This window comes from Chelon labrosus (assembly GCF_963514085.1).
Source record: "Chelon labrosus genome assembly, chromosome: 5".
Classification (NCBI taxonomy): domain Eukaryota; kingdom Metazoa; phylum Chordata; class Actinopteri; order Mugiliformes; family Mugilidae; genus Chelon; species Chelon labrosus.
The window spans coordinates 12296565-12323319 of record NC_140341.1 but is presented as its reverse complement, the minus strand read 5'-3'; the positions used below and the strand labels follow the sequence as shown (position 1 = coordinate 12323319).

General features: G+C 42.1%; 1 protein-coding gene across 8 annotated transcripts; it reads left to right on the top strand.

The window, feature by feature from the left end:
• Positions 1-5108: 5108 nt before the first annotated feature.
• mcf2lb (mcf.2 cell line derived transforming sequence-like b) lies at positions 5109-26280 on the top strand. 8 transcript variants are annotated; one of them, XM_084545358.1, is made up of 33 exons: positions 5109-5188; positions 6506-6620; positions 9234-9324; positions 12819-12938; positions 13024-13140; positions 13269-13418; positions 13514-13638; positions 14613-14727; positions 14826-14945; positions 15221-15412; positions 15500-15691; positions 15838-15997; positions 17215-17276; positions 17387-17472; positions 17658-17724; positions 17815-17930; positions 18051-18120; positions 18211-18303; positions 18389-18481; positions 18584-18709; positions 19565-19786; positions 19894-19986; positions 20083-20161; positions 20253-20322; positions 20452-20558; positions 20807-20899; positions 21322-21381; positions 21808-21873; positions 22049-22126; positions 22532-22641; positions 24217-24329; positions 24406-24509; positions 24604-26280. In XM_084545358.1, exons 1-33 carry the CDS (start codon positions 5113-5115, stop codon positions 24681-24683), a joined length of 3561 nt encoding a protein of 1186 aa, XP_084401484.1. In that variant the 5' UTR covers positions 5109-5112; the 3' UTR covers positions 24684-26280. The 8 variants fall into 8 exon arrangements, with proteins under 8 accessions (XP_084401484.1, XP_084401483.1, XP_084401485.1 ...); XM_084545357.1 differs by having other exon boundaries at positions 20250-20322; XM_084545359.1 differs by lacking the exon at positions 21322-21381 and having other exon boundaries at positions 20250-20322.
• The last annotated feature ends 475 nt before the right edge of the window (positions 26281-26755 follow it).

Genomic DNA, 26755 nt, shown 5'->3' with positions numbered 1-26755 from the left:
GTAGTTCCTAATCAATACTTGTTTACTGCAGATGGAAACGCTGTCAAATTAATCCAGAAGATTCATACTGATACAGTAAACTTTAGTCCCCAAAGATCAGAAAATAAAACCAGGCACAGTCCATGAGAGTGTGTGATCAATAATGTCTGTCCACTTACACACAGGCTTTTAATTCCTGATAGATTCAATCTTTGCTACGTCACAAACAGATGCATTTCAAGTAGTGGAGAAGAATAAATAGATTGCTGTAACTGCCCCGGTTAACTTCTCATTATTTCTAGGTTTTCTGTTGCTAACTTACAGTAGTTCTGCCTACTTGTGTGTGCATTTGTGTTCCTGGACATGGTAGATTAGTGTAATCTATGTGTGAACCTCAGAGGTCTCCTGCTGTCGTGAGAGATTTAAAGCCACCTGGTCCAGTAAACAAAGTCTGTTTTTGTGACAAACTTAACTTAAAGGCTCTGTTGTTTTGAATTTGATTTTCTCTTCTCTTAGTATAGTTTCTTCTTCTTCATAGTGCAATCACACACAACCCATCCATGATCTATTACCTGTAGAGGGTCGTGGGACACTAGAGACTGTCCCAGCTAACATTGGGTGAGAGGTGGGGCATAGCCTGAACAGCTCGTCAGGCAAATACAGAGACACCTACAACCATTTTACACTCGCATGCACAACTTGGGCCGTTTTTTATATCACAATTAACGTCGTAATGTGCAAGTAACCTAGCAGCACTGTCTTTGGACTGTGTGAGGAAGCCAGAACCCATGCCGCCTCATGGATGAATATGCAAACTCCACACAGAAAGGCAAAACATTTATCCGTACATCAGCAGCACTGTAGACGATAATGCCACTAAACACTTTTATATTTGTCCAGGCCAGTCCCGTTGCAGGACGTCTTCCCCTTCTTGTCTCTGAAAGTAGTTTCTGATGACGCCGGCTGAGTGTTTGGGGTCACTGATCCGTGGTGCAGAATGTATTTGGAACTGATTAGTTCCTAAAACATTTGCTATAGTTGGGGTTTTTCACTGCTCTGTGGCTGTTTCAGGAACTACCCAATCAAGAAGTTCATCAAACTGTACATACGGTGTATATAGTATCTCCAGTAACTCATTATCATCCTCTGTTCGGAGATATTAAGGTTCTCTCCCATTCTTTAGTAACTTCTCATTATATTTCGTTACCGCTCAACACATGACACTCTTGTTGTTGTTTGTTGGGTTGATATAAACTTCCTGCTTTGCATGGCATTTATTTCTTGTTCCTATAAATACACATATTAGAATTCAACTTCAACAAAAACATCCGCCAAATGACTGTGCCAAGTTGAAAGGAAAGGTTTACGGTAGAAAGGAACTCATATTTTTCGCCCAGTAAAATGAATGATAATGTCCTAAATTAGCTAAAGCGCTTGATTGATGTTGTTTTCATACAATACGCACGGCCCCAGCTGGTCTGAGAGGAAAAGGTTTAACGGAGGCAGGAGACTGAAAATGCCAGACCAAGAGGACACACCTGAATGAGTCCTGTCAACAAACAGTTTCAGTTTACGAGTGTGTGAGTGAAACGAGAGGGAGAGATAAAAAGAAGGAACGAACGTCAGTGCTGTGATACCCTAAGGCCAAGTCACCTGATACCGTTTACACAGTAGGACTTTTTAGATTGTTTAAACTGCACTCAGAGGAGGGCTTAAAGCAGAGGGAGTGTGTCTGTAAAGAGACGGAGAAAGTCACATTAACATACAAGGTGAAGAAGGAAACAGTGAAATTTCCCCACTGTGGAATAAATAAAGGATCATCTTATCTCAACAGCGAAGGATATTTTATGATGGACTGACTGCTACAAGTGAGTATGAAGCTGGAGTATGTTGGACATGTTTTAGCCTGACTAGGACATTACTCTGCTGGACATCACAGGACAGGTAATGGTGCCAGAGAGGGGGAAGCTCTCGACAGGCTCTGAATTCATACTCTGGACTCTGGTTCTTCTCTGTATAGTTCTATATGTCTTTCCTTTAAGTGCTTCAATGCTTATTTTGACCAAGTCTTGAGTTTACAGCTGTAAAAACTCAATATGCAAGCACTTTATATTAGAACTCTTAAAGTCTGGGGTGGTCCGACAGCTCACCTGCTTGAGTCGACCTCCTATAAACTATGTGGGCTTTAGTACAGTGGCACAGGTGTGATTCCAGCCTGTGTCCTTTGCTGTACGCCATACCCTCTCTCTTATCTCATGAGTTCCTGCCTCTCTTCGCTGGCACTTTCAAAATAACAACCTATTTCGTGATTGATATACATCATGTGTCTCTCACGTAATAAGGATCTATTTTCGATCCTGACAAACGTGTAGAACGCTGTGTAGAACAAAGCTTCACACTCTCCGATGTGAAAGTGACACTATGAGTCGGTGTGAATTGCCCCAGGAACGCAAAGCAAACAAAGGCAGTTAGACAGAAAAGTCAATATTGCTTTTCTGCTGTCACTTTATACGTGTCTGTGTTTGCGTCCACATTTACGGAAAAGTCCCGTCCTGCAAACCTCTCGCTTTTCTTGTCCCTCGTTACGCCTCCTCGTCCTTTTGTGAAGCTTCAGCCTCTTTTACCTCAAGTACAGAATGCAGCGCAGATATATAATTAGTCTTTAGACATCCAGTTACTCCACTAAAAGCCATCTCAGCACAAGTATTTGCAAAATGTCTTAATGATTGATACTGAAAATAAGTTCACCTTACAATCTCACAGCTGTACTTTAAATTTGGAAAATACACATTTAAAACTGATTTCAACAAGCTGTTTAATGAAACTGAATTTGGTCGATGATATACACTGATCAGGTATAACATTATGACCACCTTCTTAATATTGTGTGGGTCTCCCTTGTGCCTCCAAAACATTTGTGACTCATCAGAGAATGGACATGGGCCTTCTGAGGGTGTCCTGTGGTGTCTGGCAACAGGATGTTGTTAGTGGGGGGCCTTTGGTTCCTATGGGTTGAGGGGAGGGGCCTCTGTGGATCATCCTACAGATACTTGATCAGTTTAGGAACAACTCAAAAAACATTAACAATAGCACAAGGTGTTGACATGGCCTCCACATTCACTAGATCCCAATCCGTTTTTGTGTGTGTGTGCCTGTGTCAGGCTGAATCCTGCTGGGGTGAAGTTGAGTGTCATATCTATGGGGTGGGGGTGCCTGGTCTGGTCTAGGTGGGTGGTACATGTCGAAGTAACATCCACATGAATGCCAGGTCCAAAAGTTTCCCAGCAGAACATTGTACTGTCAATGTTATTTACTTCACCTGTCAGTGGTCATAATGTTGGGGCTGATCGGTGTATGGATGGAGTGGTTTATTAGATCCACTGAGCTGAATGAGCGATTTGTTTATTTTATGTTTAAAGGATGAATACATTATGCGTGTAGCTGCAGCTCAGGTGATAAAGCACATAGACGAGCACCTGCTCTGCTGCCATTGGTGTGTGAACACGCGTGTGAATGGGAAACATTGTGAAGCCCTTTACTATTTACTATTTCTACAGATGCCTTGCCTGTAAACAGTTCTATTCCCCTTGAATGATGTAAAATGATGCGTTGAATGAGTACAGTTAGCCTTACATCTGCCAGAGAAACGTAATACAATAGTAGCTGCTTCAACATGTGTTTTGTATTGATCTGTTTTGCCTTTTTGCTCTCTAGCTCTCAATTTCAAGTTGAACTTTGGCCAGTTTGTGTTTACTGAGGAATACTTGATATTTCAGAATAAATCGATGCATGTGTTGCACATTAAGGGGATACTGGTCTTGCCTGTTGTCCCACCTATGTGCTTCTCTACATCACAAATATTTAACTGATATACCGTGTAACTGAGTGACAACTAAAGGGAAAACACGATTCTTTATTTGTTCAATCAAAACTCTGGGCAGTTAGTTTCATCGGGGCTGTGTGGGCGAGCTTGACTCAGACTTCATTAATGGGTGCCTGGCAACGGCAGCAAGCAGCAACCCCACAACTGCTGTCGGATTAATCGATTATTGCTAAGTCCTGATTGGTGTGCAGAAGTAGTTTCTGTCTCCGAGCGTCGCCCACATCAGAGTTTGTGAAAGGAGCGGAGAGAACACAACACAAACACAGAAACTCTCTTGGGAAACAACCGAAACTGGTCAAAGTTCAGCAGAAGATTTAACGCTTTTGTTTCAGGGCCTTTGATTCATATTCATGAGGGCCAGCAGCTAACAGACTGACATGACTGTTTGAGTTTTCCATATTTATTTCATTTGTATCTCTGCGCTTTGTTTCATATCATCCGAGTTGACAAGAGCATAATGGAAATAAGCCTGCTGTAAAACTGTGCATTCAATTCAATTCAAAACACTTTATTTGTCCCTGATGGGCAATTAAAAGGTACAGAGAGCAACAACATGGACAATACACACAAAACATGTGCAAATTGCAAACGACACGGGAGTTATTGTTCACCCACAACTGTCACTGACAAAGTGCTCAGTCAAGTTATAGTTCATATTTGTAATGACACCGTCTGTACCTTTTCCATAAAGTCACTAGCTAGTCTACTAGTCACTCCAACCCCCAGTGTGATTCTCAGAATAATCAAAATCTCCATCTCTAACTTGGGGAATAAACCTTAAATCTGATTATTTTAATCTGTATAAAGAGGGAGCATGGGGAGCAGAGAGCTGTTAACAAATCCTGTTAAATTATCAAGACTGCATGTCGTCTCAATCAGATCTGTGCGACCTGACAACGAAGATAAATGACTCTGATCATATTCAGATGAGTCAGAGACCACCGTTAATCTTGAGAATTGGGAATTGTATGCTTTAAGTGGCAGTAGATCTTTGTCAGAGCAGATATTTTGAATCGTCGCTGTAGGGAAACCACAACGGGAATTAAATATGGCTCAGTTCCAGTAAGTGTCCCGGTAAACAATGACCCTGAATCAGCATATGCCAAAGCAGGACCTCACTAAAATGAGAAAACATTAATGTTAACTTGATCATTAAAATCCCTTAACACGGTTTTCTCAGACTTCCTGGTTTAATGAGCTCAGATGCTTTACTAATAAATGCATTTCTCTTTTCTTCTGCAGATGACATCATGCAGCTGGACAGCAGTCCTCTCCGTGCTGCTGACATTACCCCCGACCTCAAAAAGCAGTTTGCCTTCCTCTCAGGTGACACTTTTTATATTTTTTTCCCCTCTCTGCTTGTTTGACGTTATAAAGGCATATGTGTTTCTACTTTTTGTCAATTGCTCTTTTTGCTTCTAATCTAACTTCAGTCATTCAGCAATTATTTTCGTCTTAACCACCCCTCTTCATATTTGCATGGTCAGTTATGATTTGCTATTCAAATGCCACGTCCGTTCTTTTTCCTCTTCGCCGCTTGTCTAGTTGCCCTGTTACTATTTTTACAACCTGCCTCTTCATGTCCGGATAGTGATAATCCTCATGTTTGTGTGTCGGGAAGTGTCCTTATTACACAACGTTTGTGACACCTATTCGAACCGTTCCTCCCGTCATATAAAAATGACCTCTCCCTCTCTCTCTGTGTGTGGGTGGAAGAGGTAACCTTGTGTCTGCAGCCGAGTCTGGAACCATTTAGCAGACAAAGATCTCAGCAGACGCTGAAACCATGACCATGCACTTGCTGTTGCTATAGTGATGAGAGAAGAAAAGGCAAAGCAGATTGATATTCCAGTCACATTCACTGACAGAGCAGCTGTTCCACACGCGGGAGGGAGACAGTGTTTGTGTGTATGAGTGAGGTGAGGTAGTCGGTGTCAACATCAATTAGTGCGCGCAAACACGGCAGCATCTCTCTTTCTGGCAGCTCATTGTAACTGCACTTTATCATTTCATCTAAAATCAGTGTCAAGTGGACGTTTCTGTTGAGTCCCACGGAGCTTTCTGCCAACGTTTGTGGTTATTTCACATAAATTATATATATTCTGTCTCAGTAATCTTCTCATTGGTTTGAAGTGAGAGGGAGGTTCAGGCAAAGAAACAGCTATGTCACAGACTGTGCACCAGTCAGGAGTTGACAATATTGGATCCATATGATTGTGATCAAATCTTTCATACACAGTTCTGAGGAAGCAGATTCCCAAGTGCCAAACTCGTCTCCAGTTAATTAATAAGGATAAAGATAATGATATGACAGGTTTTTTAATCCAAATATAGAGCAACTACTAGGTGTCATATTATTCCACTTTTAACATCGTGACACATTTGTTATTTCAAAATTTTCATTATTCATTTGTGTGCGTTCACTCCTGCGTTCACTAATGATATAATCCCCACCATCAGCGCCCCCCTGTGGACACAGTTTCTTCTGCAGTGCTTTCTTTGTTTCTCTCTTTATCTTGGTTGTAATGTGTCAAAAGGCGTTTTGCTTTTGCTCAGATTGATCACCTGAGCCTAAGCTTCAATGGTTTCTGATGTTGTCATTCATATATTCTGTTTTAATCGCCTTCTTTTTCTTTTTCTCAGGCGGTAGAGGAGATAACGGCAGCCCCATCATCGTGTTCCCAGAATTCCCTTCGTTTGGGGAGATCTCTGACAGAGAATTTCACAACGTGCTGACGTACCTGACGAGCGTGCCCAGGTGAGTTCCCTCGCCGGCTTGTTGTCACATGTAAGCACACATGCATTTTAGATTCTTCATCTCTTGTATCACCACTATTTATTTATTTTTGCTTCTACCTTCGTCCCACTGCACTGCACAACTCTGCTGATAAATACTTTATGAAGTCTGCCAGTAGGTGGCAGCGGATGCTTAGTCACTGCTTCACTTCTGCTTATATTCACTGGAAAAGATTCAGTTGTTGTATAAATATCTGCAACAGGAGATGAGGTTGGTATTCCTGTAATATCTGCATATCACCTCATCTCATCTGGTCTGCCCTGATGAGACAAGGGGGGAAGAGGAAAAGGTGTGAAACCATCCTTCCCTCCAAATGTCCCTGTTATTTATTTTTTTTATATTTTCTCACTGTTTAATCTTTCAGTTTCTTGATTCAGCCCTTCCTCCTGTCTGTCCCGCCCTTCCTTCATCCTGCCTGCGACGGCTAAGAGTGTAAAAATAGAGACTGCAGTGAATCTGACTGGTTGAATCTGAATAATGCATACAGACTGCTGAGCAATAGAAAGTGCGTTTACACGTGAGATGAACTCACAGAGGCATGCATCTGAGTTACGGCATGCAAGAGTTTGTGTTCGTAGGCCTCCAGGTGGGATGTCAGTATAGATTTCTTCATCTTTTTTTGTTTTGTACTGGAGCTATCACTGTTAACAAACACTACAAAGTGAAGTTTTTAAGAGGCTGATTCTATTTTGCATCTATTGTAAATTCACCTACTGTTTGGCCACTCTGAATCTGGAGGAGCGTCATCCACGGAGATATTCCTGAGCCTCAAGCTGTTGTAAGCGCGCAGACAGATGGCTGCAGCTACCTGAGGGACTGACACCCCCAGCAGGCCACACAAAGTCCAGTCCTACATCTGCGTATTATGACCTTCAGCAGCTGCTGCTTGTTTGATATGTATACCTTTGGATCAATATTAATTGCAGACATAATTCTAAATGTTGATTTTCTCTTAACATCCATCTGCATGCTTATTGGGCTGATGTCTGGGATGTGTCACTTCAATCTTCCCTTGGTTTTTCACTGTGGATGCACGCATGAATCTAGTTTCATCAGTTTGTATTTAAAGAGGTACAGAACTCACACTAAGGCTAAGTTTTTAGTTGAACAACTCCTCACCCTTCTAAGACCCTCTTTCCTCTGCACCATAATATGCAAGAAGAAGGGGAGGGTGTAGCAGCGTGTGTGTTGCGATGTCTGCATATGCATTCATGCAGAAAATTCCCCCCATCTCTTTATTGCCATTAGGCAGAGCTTTTTCACAGCTCAACACACAGCTCGCGGTGCTTCTACACACTTTGTCCTGAGGAATGTAATCATTTTAAGGGCACTCACACGGCCGCAAGATCACCAGGCAATGTCTGTGAATATTTAAATTAAACAGTTTATATGTGAGACGGACAGATTGGATATACAGCTTGGGTGGTTGCGGTTTTAAGGACGCTGCAGAGGGCTGCAGAGAAGGTTCTTCTAATGTTATTTTTCCTCAATATCTGATGCTTTATCTTCAGCATCCACCCCCTCATGCCGACAGTCGTAAATGTCTCAGAGGCAGAAAAGCTCTTGTCCCTTTCCACCCCTCCTCCTCCTCATCTTCTGCAGCTGAGATGTAGAGCTCTGAAAGTCCCAGTGGCTGCGAGAGTCCCCGTAGATGATTGAATGCCTGGTCGAGAAGTGAGGATGATGGAGGAAGAGAGAAGGAAGAGATGAAAGCGCAAAAATAAGAGAAAGCATGTGTTCGGGGGGGCAGTCATACATAAACATACAGCTTGTCAGTAAGATATGAAACTGCTCATGTGCTGATTGGATGCTGGAGGTGCCTGTGACTTTGCAGCCATGTGATTGGCTCTTGTCCTGGCAGCTGACAGTCTCCCATTGGGCAGTTTGCAGATCCAGTGCAAGGGAGGGGGTTGCAGAAGCTGGAATCAGTGATGGTCTGAAGCATTTGGCTCCCTCTACTTCAAACAGCACAGCACGCTGGACTCTCTCTCATCTACTGTGTTTTGTTTTATTTTTGCCTACACTGTGGCATCACTTCATCTGCGCAGAAAATACTTGCAGAATGATTGATATGAAGAAAAATGTTTGAGGATTACTGGGATATTTCTGCATGAAAGGTAATTCGTTGCTCATGTACGCCTATGCTGTGGATGCATCATGTTTTCAGGTATGCATAAAGGAGTCTGCTAGTGAGTTGCACGTGCAGTTGTCATTGGTTGTTGTAAACCATGCAAACCCCCCACTCTCCTGGGACCATAGAGGAGTGCGGCGGGGGGGTGCTGGAGGCTGATGGCCAAGAAATCTGAAGGTGCTTCACAGTATCTCCTTTTATGGACTGCACCAGCTCTCTAATAGTAACACAAGAACAACTTTGAACAGCAGTTTACTTCACTGCAGTGTCACAGAGGAAACTGTAATAAAGTTTTTTGGCCTTTGAACTCTTGAGGACTCACTACTTTTCTGCCCTTTGTGGTTGCAAGGAGTTATGATGTAGTACAGACTGTCTCTATATCCATCAAGCTAAAGTCATCTCTGTATAGTTTGTGTTGAACATGTGGCCTTCTGTGTTTCCAGCTTGTCGTCTACGGGCGTAGGTTTCATCCTGGTCATTGATCGGCGGCAAGACCGATGGGCAGCTGTCAAGGGGACCCTGCTTCGTATCGCAGTAAGTTTTCTCCGAAGACTGAATTGTCTTGAGTGAATGTCTTTGAGTCTCTGTTGGAGAGCCATTAAATCAGCTGTCAGAGTGAGGGGACCGGGGATTGAGAGGCGCTGGCGTTGTACCGTCATCCATGCGAGGAAGAGGCTCTTCAGGTCATAGAACGGTGTTAGAACACCCCCGTCTCTTTTTCACAGCACCACCACTAATATCGCTCCCACCCTGGGGGGACTGATATGAGCCAACCACATCCTTAAACTGTCTCCCATCACCATCACAGCCTGCCATGTGTTTCCATAGCTACGGGGGAAAATAAACAGTCGCAGGCCAAAAAAAAAAGACAGAAGGGGATTATGAGGCTTTTGTTCACACGTTAATTTAAATGTCTCACTCATCACCTCGCTCCAAATTGATTTCAGATCACAGATTTCTCTTTTTAAATATTAAATAAATTAGCTAGTTTAAATGATGAGACATTATAAAGGATGACTGGTCTTGTTCAAGGACTCGTGTGCTGTGTTTTTTTTATTTTTTAAGAGAAACCACCAACCAACGAGTATTTGCCTTTGTCTTCTTTTACTTTTGTCTGCACTGTTATCAGCTGCAGCATGCCCCTGCAGGAAGGGATGGGGGGGGGGGGGGCTGCTGGCACATAATTCCCTCTCCTATCACTATTTTCATTACATATAATCACACTTTTTTCTTGAGATGTAGTCATAACATTCATGCTGTGGAAGTTTCCAGAGGCTTCTGCTCTCTCAGTTTTGGTTGGTCTAAGCTATCCTTGTGGACAATAATCCAGAGTGTCTCTGTTTTTAGCTCTCTCTTTATAGGTGATGGACCACTGGCAGTGCTCCATAGTGTGTACATGGGTGGGGGTGGACTGGATCATCCTCTCTTACAATCTCTCAGCGTATTGCTTTTTTTTTTTCCAGCTAAAACAATGGACTGTTAACAGGCACCCTGATTCATGCAGCTTGGCAGCTCTTTATTTTCCATTTAGCTGCCAGGTAGTATAGAAATGTCTATTGTTGACATTATAATGGAAACTAAAGATAAAAATAATCACATAACGCTGTTTTAGTTAAAGGTTTCTACCTATAACAGCACTGTTTTGGGGATACTGGTATGTATATAATAAATCAACTCAAAGACAGATACACAAAAAGATGAATATCGCCACCCGCCGTCTCCAGAGACACGCTAGAACCACTCAGTCATTTCAAATTGAATCAGCCTTTATTAATCCCATAAGGGGCACATTTATAGGTTGACAGGCCGCTAATAGGCAGCATTCAGTCAGCCCTTCAATAATGTCCTGTTTGATTCAGCCAACGCTGCTAAGTACACGACGGTGAAAACTGGTCCTGTCTGTTTGTAGTGGAGAGGTTCTTTAGTGAGTATGTGGATCCATATGGTAAGCAAACAAGGTTGTTACTCATTGTCTTTTTGTCTGTCTGCATTGTGTTTTTGTATGTATACATATGTGCATGTGAATGTGGGTCAGTTAGTTTTCAAGGCAAGCTGCAGACACAGTAGACAGAAAGTGTTCATAGAGTGGTCCTAATTAAGTCTAGAGCCAGTCCCCGTAGCTTGCCATTTATCTGGCTCCTCTCTTAGGTGTGTGTGTCTGCGTGTCTGCGTGTGTGTGTGTGTGTGTGTGTGTGTGTGTGTGTGTGTGTGTGTGTGTGTGTGTGTGTGTGTGTGTGTGTGTGTGTGTGTGTGCGCGTGCGCGCGTGCGCGCGCGCGCGCGCGCCAGCCATAGACAAAGGACAAAGAACAAGTAGACCATGACTATGACTGCCAGCGACTGCAGCATGGTTGAGTGGTTAGAAGCTACATTATACATATAAAGGGTAAGACTGAAGATGCTCTGCAGTGTTCTTGTCACTCTTTTGTCTTTGAAAACATAATTTATTCCTGTTTAAGCAACTAGAGTGTCCAGTTGGTGTAGGAAATAATTTACCTTTGAAAAAAAGAAAAAGAGTCTGTATATTTTGAGAAACAAAAGTGTATTTTCCTCTGCAGATTTCTATAAGGAATGTCAACAGTGCACACAGTGATCCTCATTAAACCTTAAATCACCCAGTGCAATGTTATGGCACATTAATGTAGTTTTAATAGTTTTTGGGCAACCACTCAGCTGTATGGCACAGAGGAGTAAAGTAAATCAGCTGCACGGGAGTGTTAAGAAAGATTAATAAGCATCCAGATATTAATTTGGATCTTTTAATAGGATTTGTTGATGAAGAAGAAAAAAAACATAGCATCTTGCCAGACTTAGTCTTTCATCTGCATTTTTCTGATTTTGCTCCTCAACATTGCCAAATCCATTAATCACGAATCCACAGAATAACAGCTCCTTCTTTGTCGTATGGTAACGCCTACTGCTACTGGGTTGCGTGTTCCACAGAATGCAGGTTTCACCTTTCCAGATGGTGAACGACCATTTTCAGCACAGTTATCTTCCTTCTTCCAGCAGGTCAGCAAGGACAAACGCTGAATTGATTTATTAAGTCCATTAACAGTGCCTTTCCCCGAGAGATTTTTTTTATGAGCAATGTATTCGCTGCGACAAATGCTTAGACCAGCATTCCCCAACTCACTCGCAAGCAAGGGGGGTGAGGCGATAGCCAATCAGGCGAGCCGTCCATTTAGGTCATTAGCTAATTAAAGCTGCATTAACAATTGTGCAGCCTCCGGAGGAGAGATCAGTGTCGACCCTCGACTAACATCCAACTGCTTTCACAGCACGATGTAGCCTCTCGGAGGGTGTCAGTCGTGACATTTTAATTGGCATTTGATTGGCTCTGTTGGCCGAGCTGAGCGTGTTGTTGATACGTAGCGTGATAAATATTAAGGGGATGGTCTGAAGGCATCCAGTCAAACGGCATTGCTTGGTTGGATGGGTTTTCCTTATGCTGAATGTGTCGTTAAAGGTGAATCTCTTTTTTTCTGTGTACAAAAAAGGTTAATTTTATTCAGAATTCGTTGCTCCAAATCACAACCATAAATCTCCCTTAAAAGTCTAAAGAAATAAACAGGATGAGTAAAGAACATTCAGAAGCAACCATTCAAAACTTGAGCTGCATTCCTTCTGAACAGATCAGCATCAAAACAACGACAATTTAACTTAACGATGTCAGCTGGGTACAGAGAGAACCTGAATTCACGTGCCTCCACGCAGCTATGAAGATTCCTTTTACCTCATTATTCATCTAATAGCATCCCCGAGACATAAAGATTGATGTCCCTGCCCTGCATCCCCCGCATTTTCCTCATTCTCTGGATCTCCGCAAGCTTCCTCGCATGCTTGAGCAAGAATTTTCACATGGGACAGCGAAGCACAGACAAAAGGGAGGAATAATGTAGTGCCGGCTGTCTGCGGAAAGAACAGAACATGTCCTGCTGCAGAGTGATGTATCATTTCCTTGCGATGGAGGAGTATAATATATGCTCTGTTACATAAGTAACAACCTCCGTCTGCTTTCTAATTTCAGGGCTCCTTCCCAGGGAACCTCCAGCTGGTTCTGGTTTTGAGGCCCACCGCCCTCCTGCAGCGCACACTCTCCGACATCCTTTTCAAGTTCAACAAGGATGAGTTCAAGATGAAGGTGCCGGTGCGTATGGCGCAACTGGTCCAGTCTGACGGCAACAAGTTCAAAAGCGAATGTCATGTGTGTAATGAAGGCGTTTCTCTTTCAGGTGATCATGCTGAGCTCTATTTCTGAGCTGCACTCGTATATCGACCGTACCCAGCTGACCCAGGAACTCGGAGGAACACAGGAGTACTGCCATGAGAAGTGGATCTCACATCGCACTGTAGGCACATACAGTTAAATACTGTCTACTGACGTGAAAGCGCTTGAATCCAAAGGAATTGTCACTGTTAATGTGTTTCTTTTCTTGATTCTCATCATCAAATCTCTGCTCTACCTTGCATGCTTCAGGCTATTGAAGGCTTTGCGTTGATGGTAAAGAAAACAGCACAGACCCTGCAATCATTTGGGACCGAGCTGGCAGAAACTGAACTCCCAAATGAGATCCAGGCCACAACCATCCTGCTGAGCACGCACACCAGCAAGAAAGACAAAATGAAGGTAACACCATTCAAGCTGTTAGCTTTATTTCTGTGTATGTATGTGTATGCAGTATATTCACTGTCTGATTGTGAATGATGTCTGTTTACCTACAGGAGGACATACTGGTGGCTCTGGGTCAGGGCGGCAGGCTGTTGGAGAGCATCAACGAGCCCGTAGTGCGAGACCCAGACCACAACATGAACCAGGATGAACTGGAGAACCTAGCTACAGTACAAAGGTTAGAACCACTGGTGCAAACACAACTGTTGAAATGAATCTATAGTCGAACATAAATCAAGATTACCACAGATTTATCTTCTGCTTTTGTCTTGTAACTCCAAAAGCTTGAGATCCAGCAATTATACACTTGCAAACCGAATACAAAGTCTTATTATTAAGATAAACGTACTATTCACTGTTTTAATTGGTAACTTAAAATCATTTGTACCATGAACAAGACAAGAAAAATAAGACATGTTAAGACAATTGTTCTTTTTAGTCATTTCTTTGGTCATTTGGAGTGAATGTATATTTTAACAGTAATTAATAGGGGGAACTAATTAATAGGTGACTTTTTAACCTTGATTATAGATGAGAGGGCAGCGTAACGACCAATAGGGAAGTATTGAGAAGTGTTTTGTTGGGAAGTGTTGGAGAGTGAAAGTGGAAATGAAAAGAGACACGCCAAGAAGCAAATCAAGAGACAAAGGAGAGTGATGCAGACGTGTAGAAAAGAAAGAGAGGAACACTGGGCCTTTGCAAGAAACCAAGAAAGGCATAAGAGAAACTTCTGCAGAAGAGCCTCAGTGCCAACATCTTGTACTAATTTTACTAGACACACCTGTTATACTAACTATAATGCCACCATAGTTAGGCTATAATAAAAGTAATAGAGATAAACCATCAATGTAACAAAGAATGAATAGTTGTCAAGCCAGTGTTCTTTGAGGTCAGTCAGTATTTTAGGCATCCTACAAAGCACTGATCCTCATGTCAACTATCGTTAGCTCTCCATAACATGCACATGCGCGCGCGCACACACACACACACACGCACACACCCACACACACACACACACACACACACACACACACACACACACACACACACACACACACAGAGAGAGACACAAGAAAATCCAAACAACTCATTTCCCTGCTCTGCTTTTATTTAACAGTCCATCTCTTTTCTCTTTCCCGCCTCTTCTGTCAGACTGCTGTCTCAGCTGGACGAGACAGAAAGGGCTTTCGATGAGTTCTGGGTGAGGCATCAGACCAAACTGGAGCAGTGCCTCCAACTGCGTTACTTTGAGCATAACTACAGAGAGGTGAGTTGGACTCAGCTCAGCGTGCTAGACTTCAATCACCCTGATCCCTTTTAAACTTGTGGGGGGAAAAACAACTGACTGTGGTGTTTCTGCTGCAGGTGAGGGCTCTGCTGGATCAGGTGTCTGAGAAACTTGCAACCTTCTCTGAAGTGGGGATCAGCCCGGCCCACGCTGACCACATCTTCTGTGAATTCACCAGCTATGAGGAAAGAGTCAATGTAAGTCACACCCAGCGCCTCACAATTCAGGCTTTGTCCTACCATGGCATGAACATCTGGTTGTAGCTACACAGGGCTTTAGATGTTGTAGCAGTTCACGTCTAATAAGGTTCAAAACATTTGACATTTGTGAAAACTTTATGAAATATATTTAAAAGCAAACTGATTTGAGAATTAAAGCTATAACTGAATATGATTATAGTTATATATGATAATTTGGTCAAAATCTGTAGTTTATCAGAAGAACTGATGTGTCCCTCCACCCTGGTCTGTAGGAGATTCTGGACAGAGCCTTGACCTTGTCTCGAGAGGGCGACGAACTGATCCAGAACTCCCACTATGCTGAGGACTCCATCCAGCCCAAGAGCAGCGAGCTCAGATCAATGAGTGAGAATATTCGTAGCAGCACGAAGGCCAAGAAGGACCACCTACTCAAAGCCATGGAGCTGCACCACCGGTTGGAGAAGGTGGGACGACGACACACACGTAGACACTTTGTGTTTGTCAATTTTTTTTTTATTAAAACTTTCTTCCTCCTCTGCTGTCCTCTCCAGGCGTCTAAATGTGTTGATGATGGAATATACCTGCTGGCATCTCAGCCAGTGGACAAGTGTCAGTCACACGAGGGGGCGGAGCTAGCCCTGCAGGAGCTGGAGCGTTACCTGGATAACACAGACCAAAATCAAATGACGGATCTGAGCACCATCTGGACGGAGTATGAGACCGTGCTGAACCAGCAGTTCAGGGTAAGAGGGTGAAAGCATTTAAACATCACTCTCAGATCAGATCAGCATGGCATCAGGTCTCAAAATATTGTGTTTACCTGCTGAAAAATCACTTAAACAAGCATCAAATATTAACGGCACTCCTCTGATGACTTCCTGTGTGTCAGGACCAAGTGGAGAAAGTTTTCCAGAAGCAGGCGTCCATGCAGGAGATGTTTGACAAGAGGAGGATCAGCCTCAAGAAGCTTGCAGCCAAACAAACGAGGCCCGTGCAGCCTGTAGCCCCGAGACCCGAAGCCTTCATCAAATCCCCTCTCAGCTCACCTGGTCAGTCTTTACACACTGACCTGTTTATTTCACACATCGGTGCTCTCTTCTTTCTTTTAGTATAGCCTTTACATGTGTATGTTAGCTAACTCTACATTTAAATAGTCTTTTCCGCAATTAGAACTATCACTTTGCTGAGTCGATGGAAAACACTTAAACCTTTAAAGATTTTTTCACACAAAAAAAATAATTATTGGGAGAGAGAGAGGTACATCATTTTATTTAAAAATAAGAAAAAAGAAATGAAAACTCTTTGCTTTTAATGTAAATTTCAGCATTAATCTCTTCTCCTTCAGGGCCTTTGCATGAATGTAATGGCAGCATGATATATACTCTGAACAATATAATTAGGGATGCACCAATATGATTTTTTTTGTCAGACCAAGTACAAATACTTGCATTTGGCAATATGAGTGCTTAATAATAACATTACAGTTCTAACAATAACCTTCCAAACATTTTCAGATCACATGTTAGGGTTGAACTGTTATCACCAGTCTGATTGATATTTAAGAAAAAAATTATCTTCACATCTAAAACAGAAATTGTAAAGAAGGTACAGTGACTTAATAAAGTAAACTGTGTTTGTAAAAGTTATTCACAAAAAGATTTTAATGTATTAGTGTATAAAAAACTAGAGGACCTGAGCACAGTAACAGACCGATCCTGAATTTTTCTCATTTGTCAAGAATATAAATTTATCCTGCATGCTGAATTTCTTTGGCATCTGTTTGCTACTTCCTTGCTAGTGTCTGGACTTTATTGCTGCAACATTACAGCAAAATGTAATTCGCATAAATTCTGCAGTTTTGATTAAGTTAAATCTCCATCAGCACGATAAAGCCCCAGAGAGACAAGGCGACACTCATTTCATTAAAGTTTTTAAAACGTCTTTTGAATAAGTATTTTAATAGGAGCTATAATAGAATTAAGTGGCAAATGTACATGTTTATTTAGATTTAAAATAATGTATTGTGTAACAAATAGTGCAAAATGACCCCATATCAAGATACACACACAAAAAAAGACAAAATATCTGCTGCTCAAAAACATTAAATACATCTTGTGAGTGTGTAGTGCTTTCAAATACAATGACCAACTAAAACACACATTGAAGCTCTAGTTCTACTGACATCAGCAGATGGATTGAGCAGGTCAAAATGTTCTTCCTCATGGTTAATAGCTTAAAAACTGATGATTTGTTTCCTCCTCCACAGCACACAGAGGACAACAGGAGAAAAACTGTCCAGAGACAGACTCTGGTAACGGCTGTGAAAAAGTGAGTGTTGTGATTCTGTGTCTGTACGCCGTCTTCCACTTAACTCTCCTAAGTATGCGTGGTCTGTCGCTTATCACAGTTTATTTTTGTTATTATTCCATATTTCCCAGGGAAACGGCCAACTGCAGAACGGAGACAGTAACAGCAGACATGTCTCTCTGTCGGAGGAGGAGGAGAACCTGGCGGTGCTCAGGCGGTGAGGGATCAGCCCCAACTCTTTCATCTGTAATCAAATTACACAGCAGATGGACTGTGTGAAAGCGGTTATCCCATTATCTGTAGCGCTGTGCATCTATCATTTCTGAGCACACCAAATCCTTTATTCAGCCTCTCTGTTTGCCTTTGTACCTGTCTCACTTTCTGTTCTCCTTCTGTCCGCAGGCACGTCATGAACGAGCTGCTGGAAACCGAAAGAGCGTACGTGGAGGAGCTGCTCTGTGTGCTGCAGGTGTTTATTCACGGCACAGAAGAAGAAGAGTTTTCTGTCCTCTTGTCTGTCACATTCGCCTGGAGTTTAATGTTTTTTTGTGTGTTTTAGGGATATGCCTCTGAGATGGATAATCCAGCCATGTCTCACCTCATCCCTGCGCCTCTGCAGAACAAAAAGGAGATTCTTTTTGGCAACATGCCGGAAATTTACCACTTCCACAAAAGGTGACTGAGCGCCATCTGGTTGTCACTGATGATATCCACACTATGACTTGACATTTTGATGGCGAACCAAGGCAGAAGGCATTTTCATCAGTCTCCTTCTCTTATTCTTCTTTCTTCCAGAACTTTTCTGAGGGAGTTGGAGCAGTACACCGACTACCCCGAGTTGGTTGGAAGGTGTTTTCTAGAGAGGGTGAGTGGATTTTAAATGCAGAAAAGTGACTCTTAACTGTGCCAAAGTCGAGGTTTCCTTTATATAAAATGTTTTTCCCGTTTTCCTCAGATGACAGACCTGCAGATCTATGAGAAGTACTGTCACAACAAGCCTCGCTCTGAGAGCCTGTGGAGGCAGTGCTCCGACTGCGCTTTCTTCCAGGTGAACGAACTTTCTTCCAAGTGACAGCACATTTTTAACTTTATGCTTTGTTTAACAATGTTCTTTTATTTTTTTATTGCATTAGGAGTGTCAGAAAAAGCTGGAACATAAACTGGGCTTAGATTCGTACCTGCTGAAGCCTGTTCAGAGGATTACAAAATATCAGCTGCTACTGAAGGTATGAATCGTTTCTCACGTACTGATTGGCCTTTTAAAAAGTGTGATCTTTGTTTTACCCGTCGTTGCTGTGAGCTGCTTCGTTATGTGTTTCATAATGCAGGAAATGCTGAAGTACAGTAAGAGCTGTGAGGGAGCTGACGACCTGCAGGAGGCACTGACCTCCATCTTGGGCATCCTCAAAGCTGTCAACGACTCCATGCACCTCATCGCCATTACGGGATACGAGGTGAGATATTAAACAGGCCTCGGCTTATGAAGCATGAACGCTTTGAGATGAGTCGAGGACATTATATTAAACACTGACCAACCTTTGAATCTGATGTTAAATAAGAACAACTCTGGGTGGGGTCTGCATATTATTAACACAATGATATGTCACATAAAAGTGGTTAAATAACAATAAATATAATCAGAATTTTCTAAACAGTTTGGTAAGAGAACAGAGACATAATATAGAAACAGAAAGCCTTCATATAAAGCATGTCTATAATTAAACACAAATTATTAATATAGACTCAAGGAAGGAAGGAGGAACGTTATCAGGTGTTTCAAACATTAGAAAAAAAAACTTCTCTGCAACCACATGCTCCTTGCCTCTAATCTTCAGATACAGATGATTTTTTTATTTTTTATTCTCATCATGTTTCAAGATATATTACATGCATTAGGCAACCATTTACATTTTGCTTTAAAAAGTCATTTTGCCTCTTCAGTTTTAAATTTCCCCGCTAGAAATCAGACAAACGATTGCAGCTCGGATATCGGATTTATATGGGAGATGTGTTATAATCATTAATATTAAAAATCACAAAGCCATCACCCCCTTTTGAGTTTCGCTGTCACTTTATTCATGATAGGTGGATGGAAACAAAGGAGGTAAGTAACATGAGAAGTTTGAAATTGAGACAAAAAGAGCAGGTGCTTTGTTCTTCAAAAGGAAGTTCCTGTCTGTGCCTGGCAGCTGCTTCCAAGCTTACATTTAACATATTATTCAGACGATGGACATATTTATCTGAATATACCACATAGATGCATTTAAAACACATCTAATATTTCCCCTTGGAACTCTTTCCTTTCTCAGGGTAACCTGAGCGATCTGGGTAAGCTGCTGATGCAAGGGTCCTTCAGCGTGTGGACGGAGCACAAGAAAGGTCACGCCAAGGTTAAAGATCTGGCCCGTTTCAAGCCCATGCAGAGACACCTCTTCCTGCACGAGAAGGCCCTGCTCTTCTGCAAGAGGAGGGAGGAGAACGGGGAGGGCTACGAGAAGGCTCCCTCGTACAGCTTCAAACAGTCGCTGAGTGTGAGCGCCTCTGCAGCTGCAGTCACTTGTCTAACACTTATTTTTTTATCCGCTTTTATCCATAAAATGAGAGAGGTTTATATTTCCTCCGCTGTTTATTGCGACAGATGAGTGCTGTGGGCATTACGGAGAACGCAAAGGGCGACAACAAAAAGTTTGAAGTGTGGTGCAACTCCAGAGAAGAAGTCTATATTGTTCAGGTAAATAAACACAAGGCAATAATACGCTGATGCTAGTAATGAACATTTTAAAGTTTTATGTGGAGCCCGTAAATATGTTTTATTGTTGCATTTCAGGCGCCAACGGCTGAAGTAAAAACCACTTGGGTAAATGAGATCAGGAAGGTTCTGACAACCCAGCTGCAGGCATTCAGAGGTGCGTTAATGTATTATAAAGCCCAAGACACATTAATCTGCCATGAGAGAGATATTGTTGGTGGTTGATCTCCCTTTGTGTCTCTCAGAAGCCAGCCAGCAGAGAGCTCCAGACCAGGTTTTCCAGTTTCCACCTGTGCCCACTGGAACAGTAAATCTCAGGTAAGCCTGCGACCCCTGCCTTGTTTATTCTCTCACATTTTTTTTTTAATTTTGTATTATGGATGATAAGGACTAGCGCCTTCCAGAGGTAACCTCAGCGTCTGATGTTCCACTTTTGTCGCCCCGCAGCCCATTCAAGAGCGGTCAAAAGAGCTTTAAAAAGGGAGAGGAGAAGAAAGCTGAGCCCTGCAGCCCTGATGTCAATTCATCCTCGTCACCAAAGCCCTCAGCTAAAGGTGAAAAATGATACCAAGATAGATCCAGATAGACATAAATCTACTTTGTAGCCTTTGTAGTAGTGCATGTGTTGTACAAACTACGTAGTATTGCACTTTGAAAGGTTGGCCCGAGTCTTAACCTCTTGTTAACATTTCTCCTCTTTGTTGATTTCTCCTCTTAACACTTGTTTAACTTACCTCCTTCCTTCCTGTCTGTCTGTCTGTCTGTCTGTCTGTCCCGCCTTCTTGCGTTTCCTCTGGGTCAGATGAGGCTGTGACAAGCCCGACCTCAGACAGAGCTGCTGTGGCTAAAAAGCGCTTTACTTTACAGGGCTTCAGTAACCTCAAAGCTCAGAAAGGTAACTGCAGGCGATCATCAGTTTCACATCTGGCATATCATACCATTGTAGAATCAGAAAAAGCATGTTTCCATTCAATTGAAGCCAGGTTGGAAACTATTCACTGTGTTGGCAAGAGTTAAATGAAAAGTATAACCCTACTTAAAACAACTTTAGCATTTGTGTGGACAAAATAAAGCAAGTGAGATCTAGATTTTTTTTTTTTTAGTTTGCTTATTCTCTTATTTTTTCTACTCGCCCACCTATTTCTAGTCTTTGTGCTAAGCTAAGCTAACCTGCTCCTTACTGCACAGACATGAGAGCCTTATCTTTCCATCTAACTCTCAGCAAGTAAGCGAAAGAAGCAGTATCCCAACATGTTGAACTGTTCCTCTGGAGGATGTAATGTCTGCTATATTTTAAAGACATGCTTCCCTCCACAGAGCCTGCAGGCACTGATGACAAAAGTTTTACATTACCCATGATAACCATCCCATCACAAGGTATCACACAGCTCTAGACCCAAGATTTAGTCCACCCAGTGCAATGCTTTTATTCTCAGCAAACATTTTAACCTGGCACAGGAGTGTTCTCTAATATTTATTCTCACTCAAGTTTCCCACTGAGTCATGACAGTGTGTAAACAGCCTTAACCTTTCCTCCTGTGTTATGTTAAAATGTCTGGTGAGATGTTGCCTTTAAAAAGCATTGCCATATTGAACGTTGTTCTTACTAGAACTCATTTTTCCACCTCTGTGTTAGTTATCTTTCCTCAGCTGTTGTTTCCTGTGTGTGTCATTTTAGTCTGAGCTCAAAGTGAGCTGTTTTCTTCGTGACATTTGTGCTTTTCTCATCAAAATATTTCTTTTAAGTGCTGATATTTTGGTGGCGACGTCTTTGTTGACTCTCCTTTTCTTGCTCAATGGTAGGATCTCCCACCAGCCCAGATCACAAGACGAAACGCCAGAGCGATCCCACACCATTCGGCTTCAAAGGTAGCTAGCGTGTTCAGCGACGACTACATACTACCCAACAACTGCATACTACTGTATCTCACATTACCTGTCAAGCATTAACAAGGCTTTAAACGTTGCTAAGTTTAATTAGCAGCTGCTGCTCCTGCTGCAGGGCAAGTGACTAGCTTTGTTTCCATTGCCTCCTGTCCACCAGATACAGGTCCTCCTCCCCTCCACCTGAGCAGAGCCAGTTGGTTCAGCACCTCTAGTCTTTTACAGACAAAGTGGAGAGGTATACTGGCAGTAGCTCGCTCACGATAGCCTTGTGTCAGACCCGCTGTTTCGGCACTATAAACCCTTTATGGGCAGCCTCTGTTTTTTCTTTGTCTTTTGCACACTCCTTTCATATCATAGAAGACACCCACTGATGTAGAGGGATGGTTGCCTGCCACTTTATTCCTTTTGTTTTTTTTGAGTTAGAGAGTTTCACATTTGAAGTTGCATGCCAGTCTAATTAATCATTGGTGTGTAGTGGAACTGATCGTGTCATGCTGGGATTCCTGGGTTTAGCGGTTCTTCCTTCTCTAATAAAAGGAGCTTTTTGTGGTTCTTCTTCACTCTCTGTCACGCTAAGACCTGTCAATGCCGGTCACACGTTGCTATCAATTAAACACCTGTGCTTTCCTCTTCTCTGCAGGCTGGAACAAGACCTCCCTGTCACTGGACGCCTCAGAGGAGCATGATGGCTATTCCAGCGCTGAGGATCCTCTTAACTCTGACCCAGAGGATGAAAATATCAAGAAGCTGGTGAGCCACTGTGTGTGACACATGGATGTCGGCTTTCCAACCGCAGCGTTGGGACTGAGGCCTTGAGTCTTCTTTTGTTAGATATGTGGCAGGGTTAGAGTTATCTAGGAAATAAATCGTCCGTACACTCTCCTCTTAAGTGACAAAAACTAGTTGCACACATTTGTTTTCACTTAAAGGGGAATTACCCTTTTTTACAACCTGGACCTTATTTCTGGCATAAAATACCATCATTTACTCACCCATATAACTTTGATGTCATTTGGAAGATATTTACATCTGTGTATATCCATATAGTGGGAGTGACTGGGGCACTGAAACGCAGCCTCTAAATAACACATTATCTGCCGCGAAACTCCGTCCATTTCACCAATATTTTGTTATGATACGCTAGTGCTATGACCTGACATGCAGTTCAGAGTTACCTGTTTAATATTCACGGACATGCAGCGGTTTGTTGTTCTTTGGCCAGCTGTTCCTCTCTCTGCCTCCGCATCCCCCTTTCCATGGTCTCCTCATCCGTATACTCTGGCTCAAAACGGTAAGGACGTCCTTCATAAACAAAGTCGTTGCCACAACCTCAGACTCGGAAAAATATTCAGCCAAATTACAGGTAAACAAGCCGACCTCCGCGGGTGCGCACGGCGCTCAGAGATGACATCATCCAGGTCAGAGGTTAGTAGGTCAATCTACAGACCCCGGATGATGATAACAGGTAACTCCGGACTCAACGGGGAATAGCACTAGCGTATCATAACAAAATATTGGTGAAACGACCGAGTATTGTGGCAGATAATGCGTTATTTAGAGGCTGCGTTTCGGTGCCCCAGTCACTCCCACTATATGGATATACATGTCGCTACGCTGGATCTAAATATCTTCTGAACGACTCCAAATGACAGCAAAGTTATATGGGTGAGTAAATGATCGTATTTTATGTCAGAAATGAGGTCCAGGTTGTAAAAAACAGTAATTCCCCTTTAAAAGTCACCAACAGTCTATATAGAACTTCATTTTTTAATTGCAAAAGACTGTCACTAATGCACCAGTCTTGAGAGATCCACATAAACTTTCCCTTAAGACTTAATAAGGGCAGCTTTCTCGAAAACAACAAAATGTTCCACGTCCAGGTGGGACACGCCACTGTTACCACAAATCTTAGGTTCTGATCGTCTGATGAATGTAATACTGCCAGTGGATCTCATCAGCTCATACGTAGTTAAGAAAATGAAAGTCACGCATGCAAGATGCTTGTCGTTCATGGGGTGGCATCAGCGGAAAGTCACTCTTGGTATCTAGAAGCACCAGTTAGCAAGCTAACAATTGGGTTGACATAATGAAGGGTGTATAAATGCACTTGTGAATACCACAAAACGGGGCAGCTTATACAGACTTCATTCGTTCTGATTTTAGTCGATTAGCTCTCATTAATTCCTGATTTCTTTTTAGCTGCTAAATTTTTCACTGTGCTCACCACTGCTAGTGATGGGCAGTTGATGTGTTTTTCTTCCAAGGTAATAATTTAACTGTGTATCCTCGTCTGCTTCTTATCTTTCCTTTGAACACCATGAACAGTGTGCTGGGAAATACACAGTGATGGCCGACTATGAGATGGGTGGCGCTCAAGAGCTCTCTGTGAAAAGCGGAGACACGGTGCAGCTGGTCAAGGAGGGGGAGGACGGACAGTGGTGAGGATGCCGCCAACTCAGAGAAATAAAAATATATCTCATAGCGGCACTGCTGTAATAGCGCTTTTGTGTCCAGGTTTGTGCGCAACCTGAACTCGTCAAAGGAGGCCTGGGTCGCTGCTGCTAATCTTATCACGTTCATTGGAAAGTCAAAGTCTTGCCAGTCTCTCACCAGCTCAGGTATTCAAACACACACAGATTCCAAATCAAACGAGTGAACATTTAATAGGTACAGCTGAAATAACTCTTCTGTACGTTCGTGTCTTTCCCACAGAAGGCAGTGGATCTGGAAACCTCAGCACATCGTCCAGCTGCAGCGAGACCTACGCAAGCTTCTCTGACATCAAACCCTGAACGCCTCAGCACTTCCCCCATCATCAAACCGAGCTCTTGAATGCTAGCATCGTGTCGCTATCTGTGCTGTGTTGCCAACATCAGTGCTCCTATGGATTTTGTCTGCACATACAGAAAGCTGTATTTTTTTTTTTCCATTATTTTTATCACAACATAAGACAATGTCTAGATTTAACTGTTGTGCCAGCATACGGATACACCAGTGAACTTCACAGTATAGGAAATGAATCTTCCTCTAGTCACGTACATGTCTGTTTATTTTTATAAAGGCAGTGAATCCATGTGACTATAATGTAACACACACGTATGAATGGGTCAGCAGGACTGATCGCTGGTAACGCATCTATTTCTGTTCACATTAAAAGCGGGGAAAGATTAGTGATCACATGTAGATGATAGTTGTCTTCATTTGCACTAATTTACCCTGCAGTTTATATGTTCATATTTCAACTGTTACTGTAAATAAATAAAGAGGGAGAGAAAGAGAGAGATGTACTGTTTGTACATAGCTTGAATGAATGTCACTTCTCTATCCTCTTTACAGGTGTATTTATTTGTGAGAAACGCTCACATGTATCCCGCCACTTTTAAATTTTCCCCTTATGGGGGTATTTCCAGCCTGTTTGCAGGAAGATAAGGGGAGGGGGAGTTTCTGTCTGTCCGTTGTCATCGTTAGACTTGTTCAACCACCAGCTGTCCAAACTTTGTGTGTGTGAGCTTTTGTCCTTTCACCGGTAAACTCTTCCTGGGTTTTCCTATATGCGACGGTTTAAAACCAATTCTTAATGTTAATAATCAGAGGTCACTGTATAGCGCTAACTTATTCCCTGCAGAGGGTTCTGAATGTAGATATTGTTCATTAATGTCCGTCTGTCTTGAAATGTTTGTTAATGGAGATGATATATTGTACATTGAGTATGGTGATGTCACTACTTTGTGACTTGTCAAATTTTTTTACATAAACGACTTATGATCAATCATTCGCAGTCCCTTTGATTTGTGTGTTGAAATTTGCAGGCTTGATGCCATGTCACTGCACTAACTGCTGTAGTAGTAGTACTTTATTGTACTACTACTTAAGTACAATTTTAGGTAACAGAGTATTTTCAATAAAGACAGATTTTGAGAGACAAATACTGGAAACTTGTCACCTAAATGCTTCGTGTACAACCTAAACTTCATGTATTAAAGTTGAGCATAGCTCCTAAATGTCACAGTATTGAGAAGCAAACTGTCCACAAACTTATGGTCAGCCCTATTTTACAAGTATGTTTACATATAGTAAAAACTGTTAAATATGGGCCCTAGTTTAGAGTTTCAAAAGTTACACGCTATGCAAGTAAATGTTAGATTAGTCCAGTGTTAATTCATAGTCTAAAAAACTAGTAGATCTAGTTTGGATGTGAAACTTCTGAAATGGGCTATTGCAATTAACGAATATTTGAATTTAATGTTACCTTTGTACTTAACATTTTCAGTGCATGTATTGTATTTGTTATGCAGTATTTTCGAAACTTTAGTATTTTGCCTTAAGTAAAACATCTGTGCACGTCCTCCACCCCTGACTAAACGATACCTACATGTCGAAACTCATTTATTGTCTTGTGCTTCTGAGTCATCTTTTTATGCCGATGAGGTCTCGCAGGAAACGAAACTGAAACTGTCCAACGAGGTTGCCAAGTTTGCTTAAACTCACCCTTTTATACTTGATACGAAATGTTCAAACCTGCTTGGTCATGTAAAATATCATAAAAATAAATAAATAAAATAAAAATGGCGCTGAATGAAATGTGGCATTTTGGCACTATAAACTCAAGACAGTATGTTTGTGCCACAATGGCATTAGGATATAAGTCATTTTAGAACAATGCTAATTTAGAAATTCAGCAGAAAGGGATATTGGAATAATAGCAAGACCAGTTCATTCCCTGCGGGGTTAGGGTTAGAGTTAACACAATAATAAAGGGAGAGAAGTAATAAATGCCTCTATCAAGCAGTGTCTCAGAAACGTATAGTTGACCTTATCATATCATCTCATTATTATTATTATATTATTTCTGACTAAGTTCTTA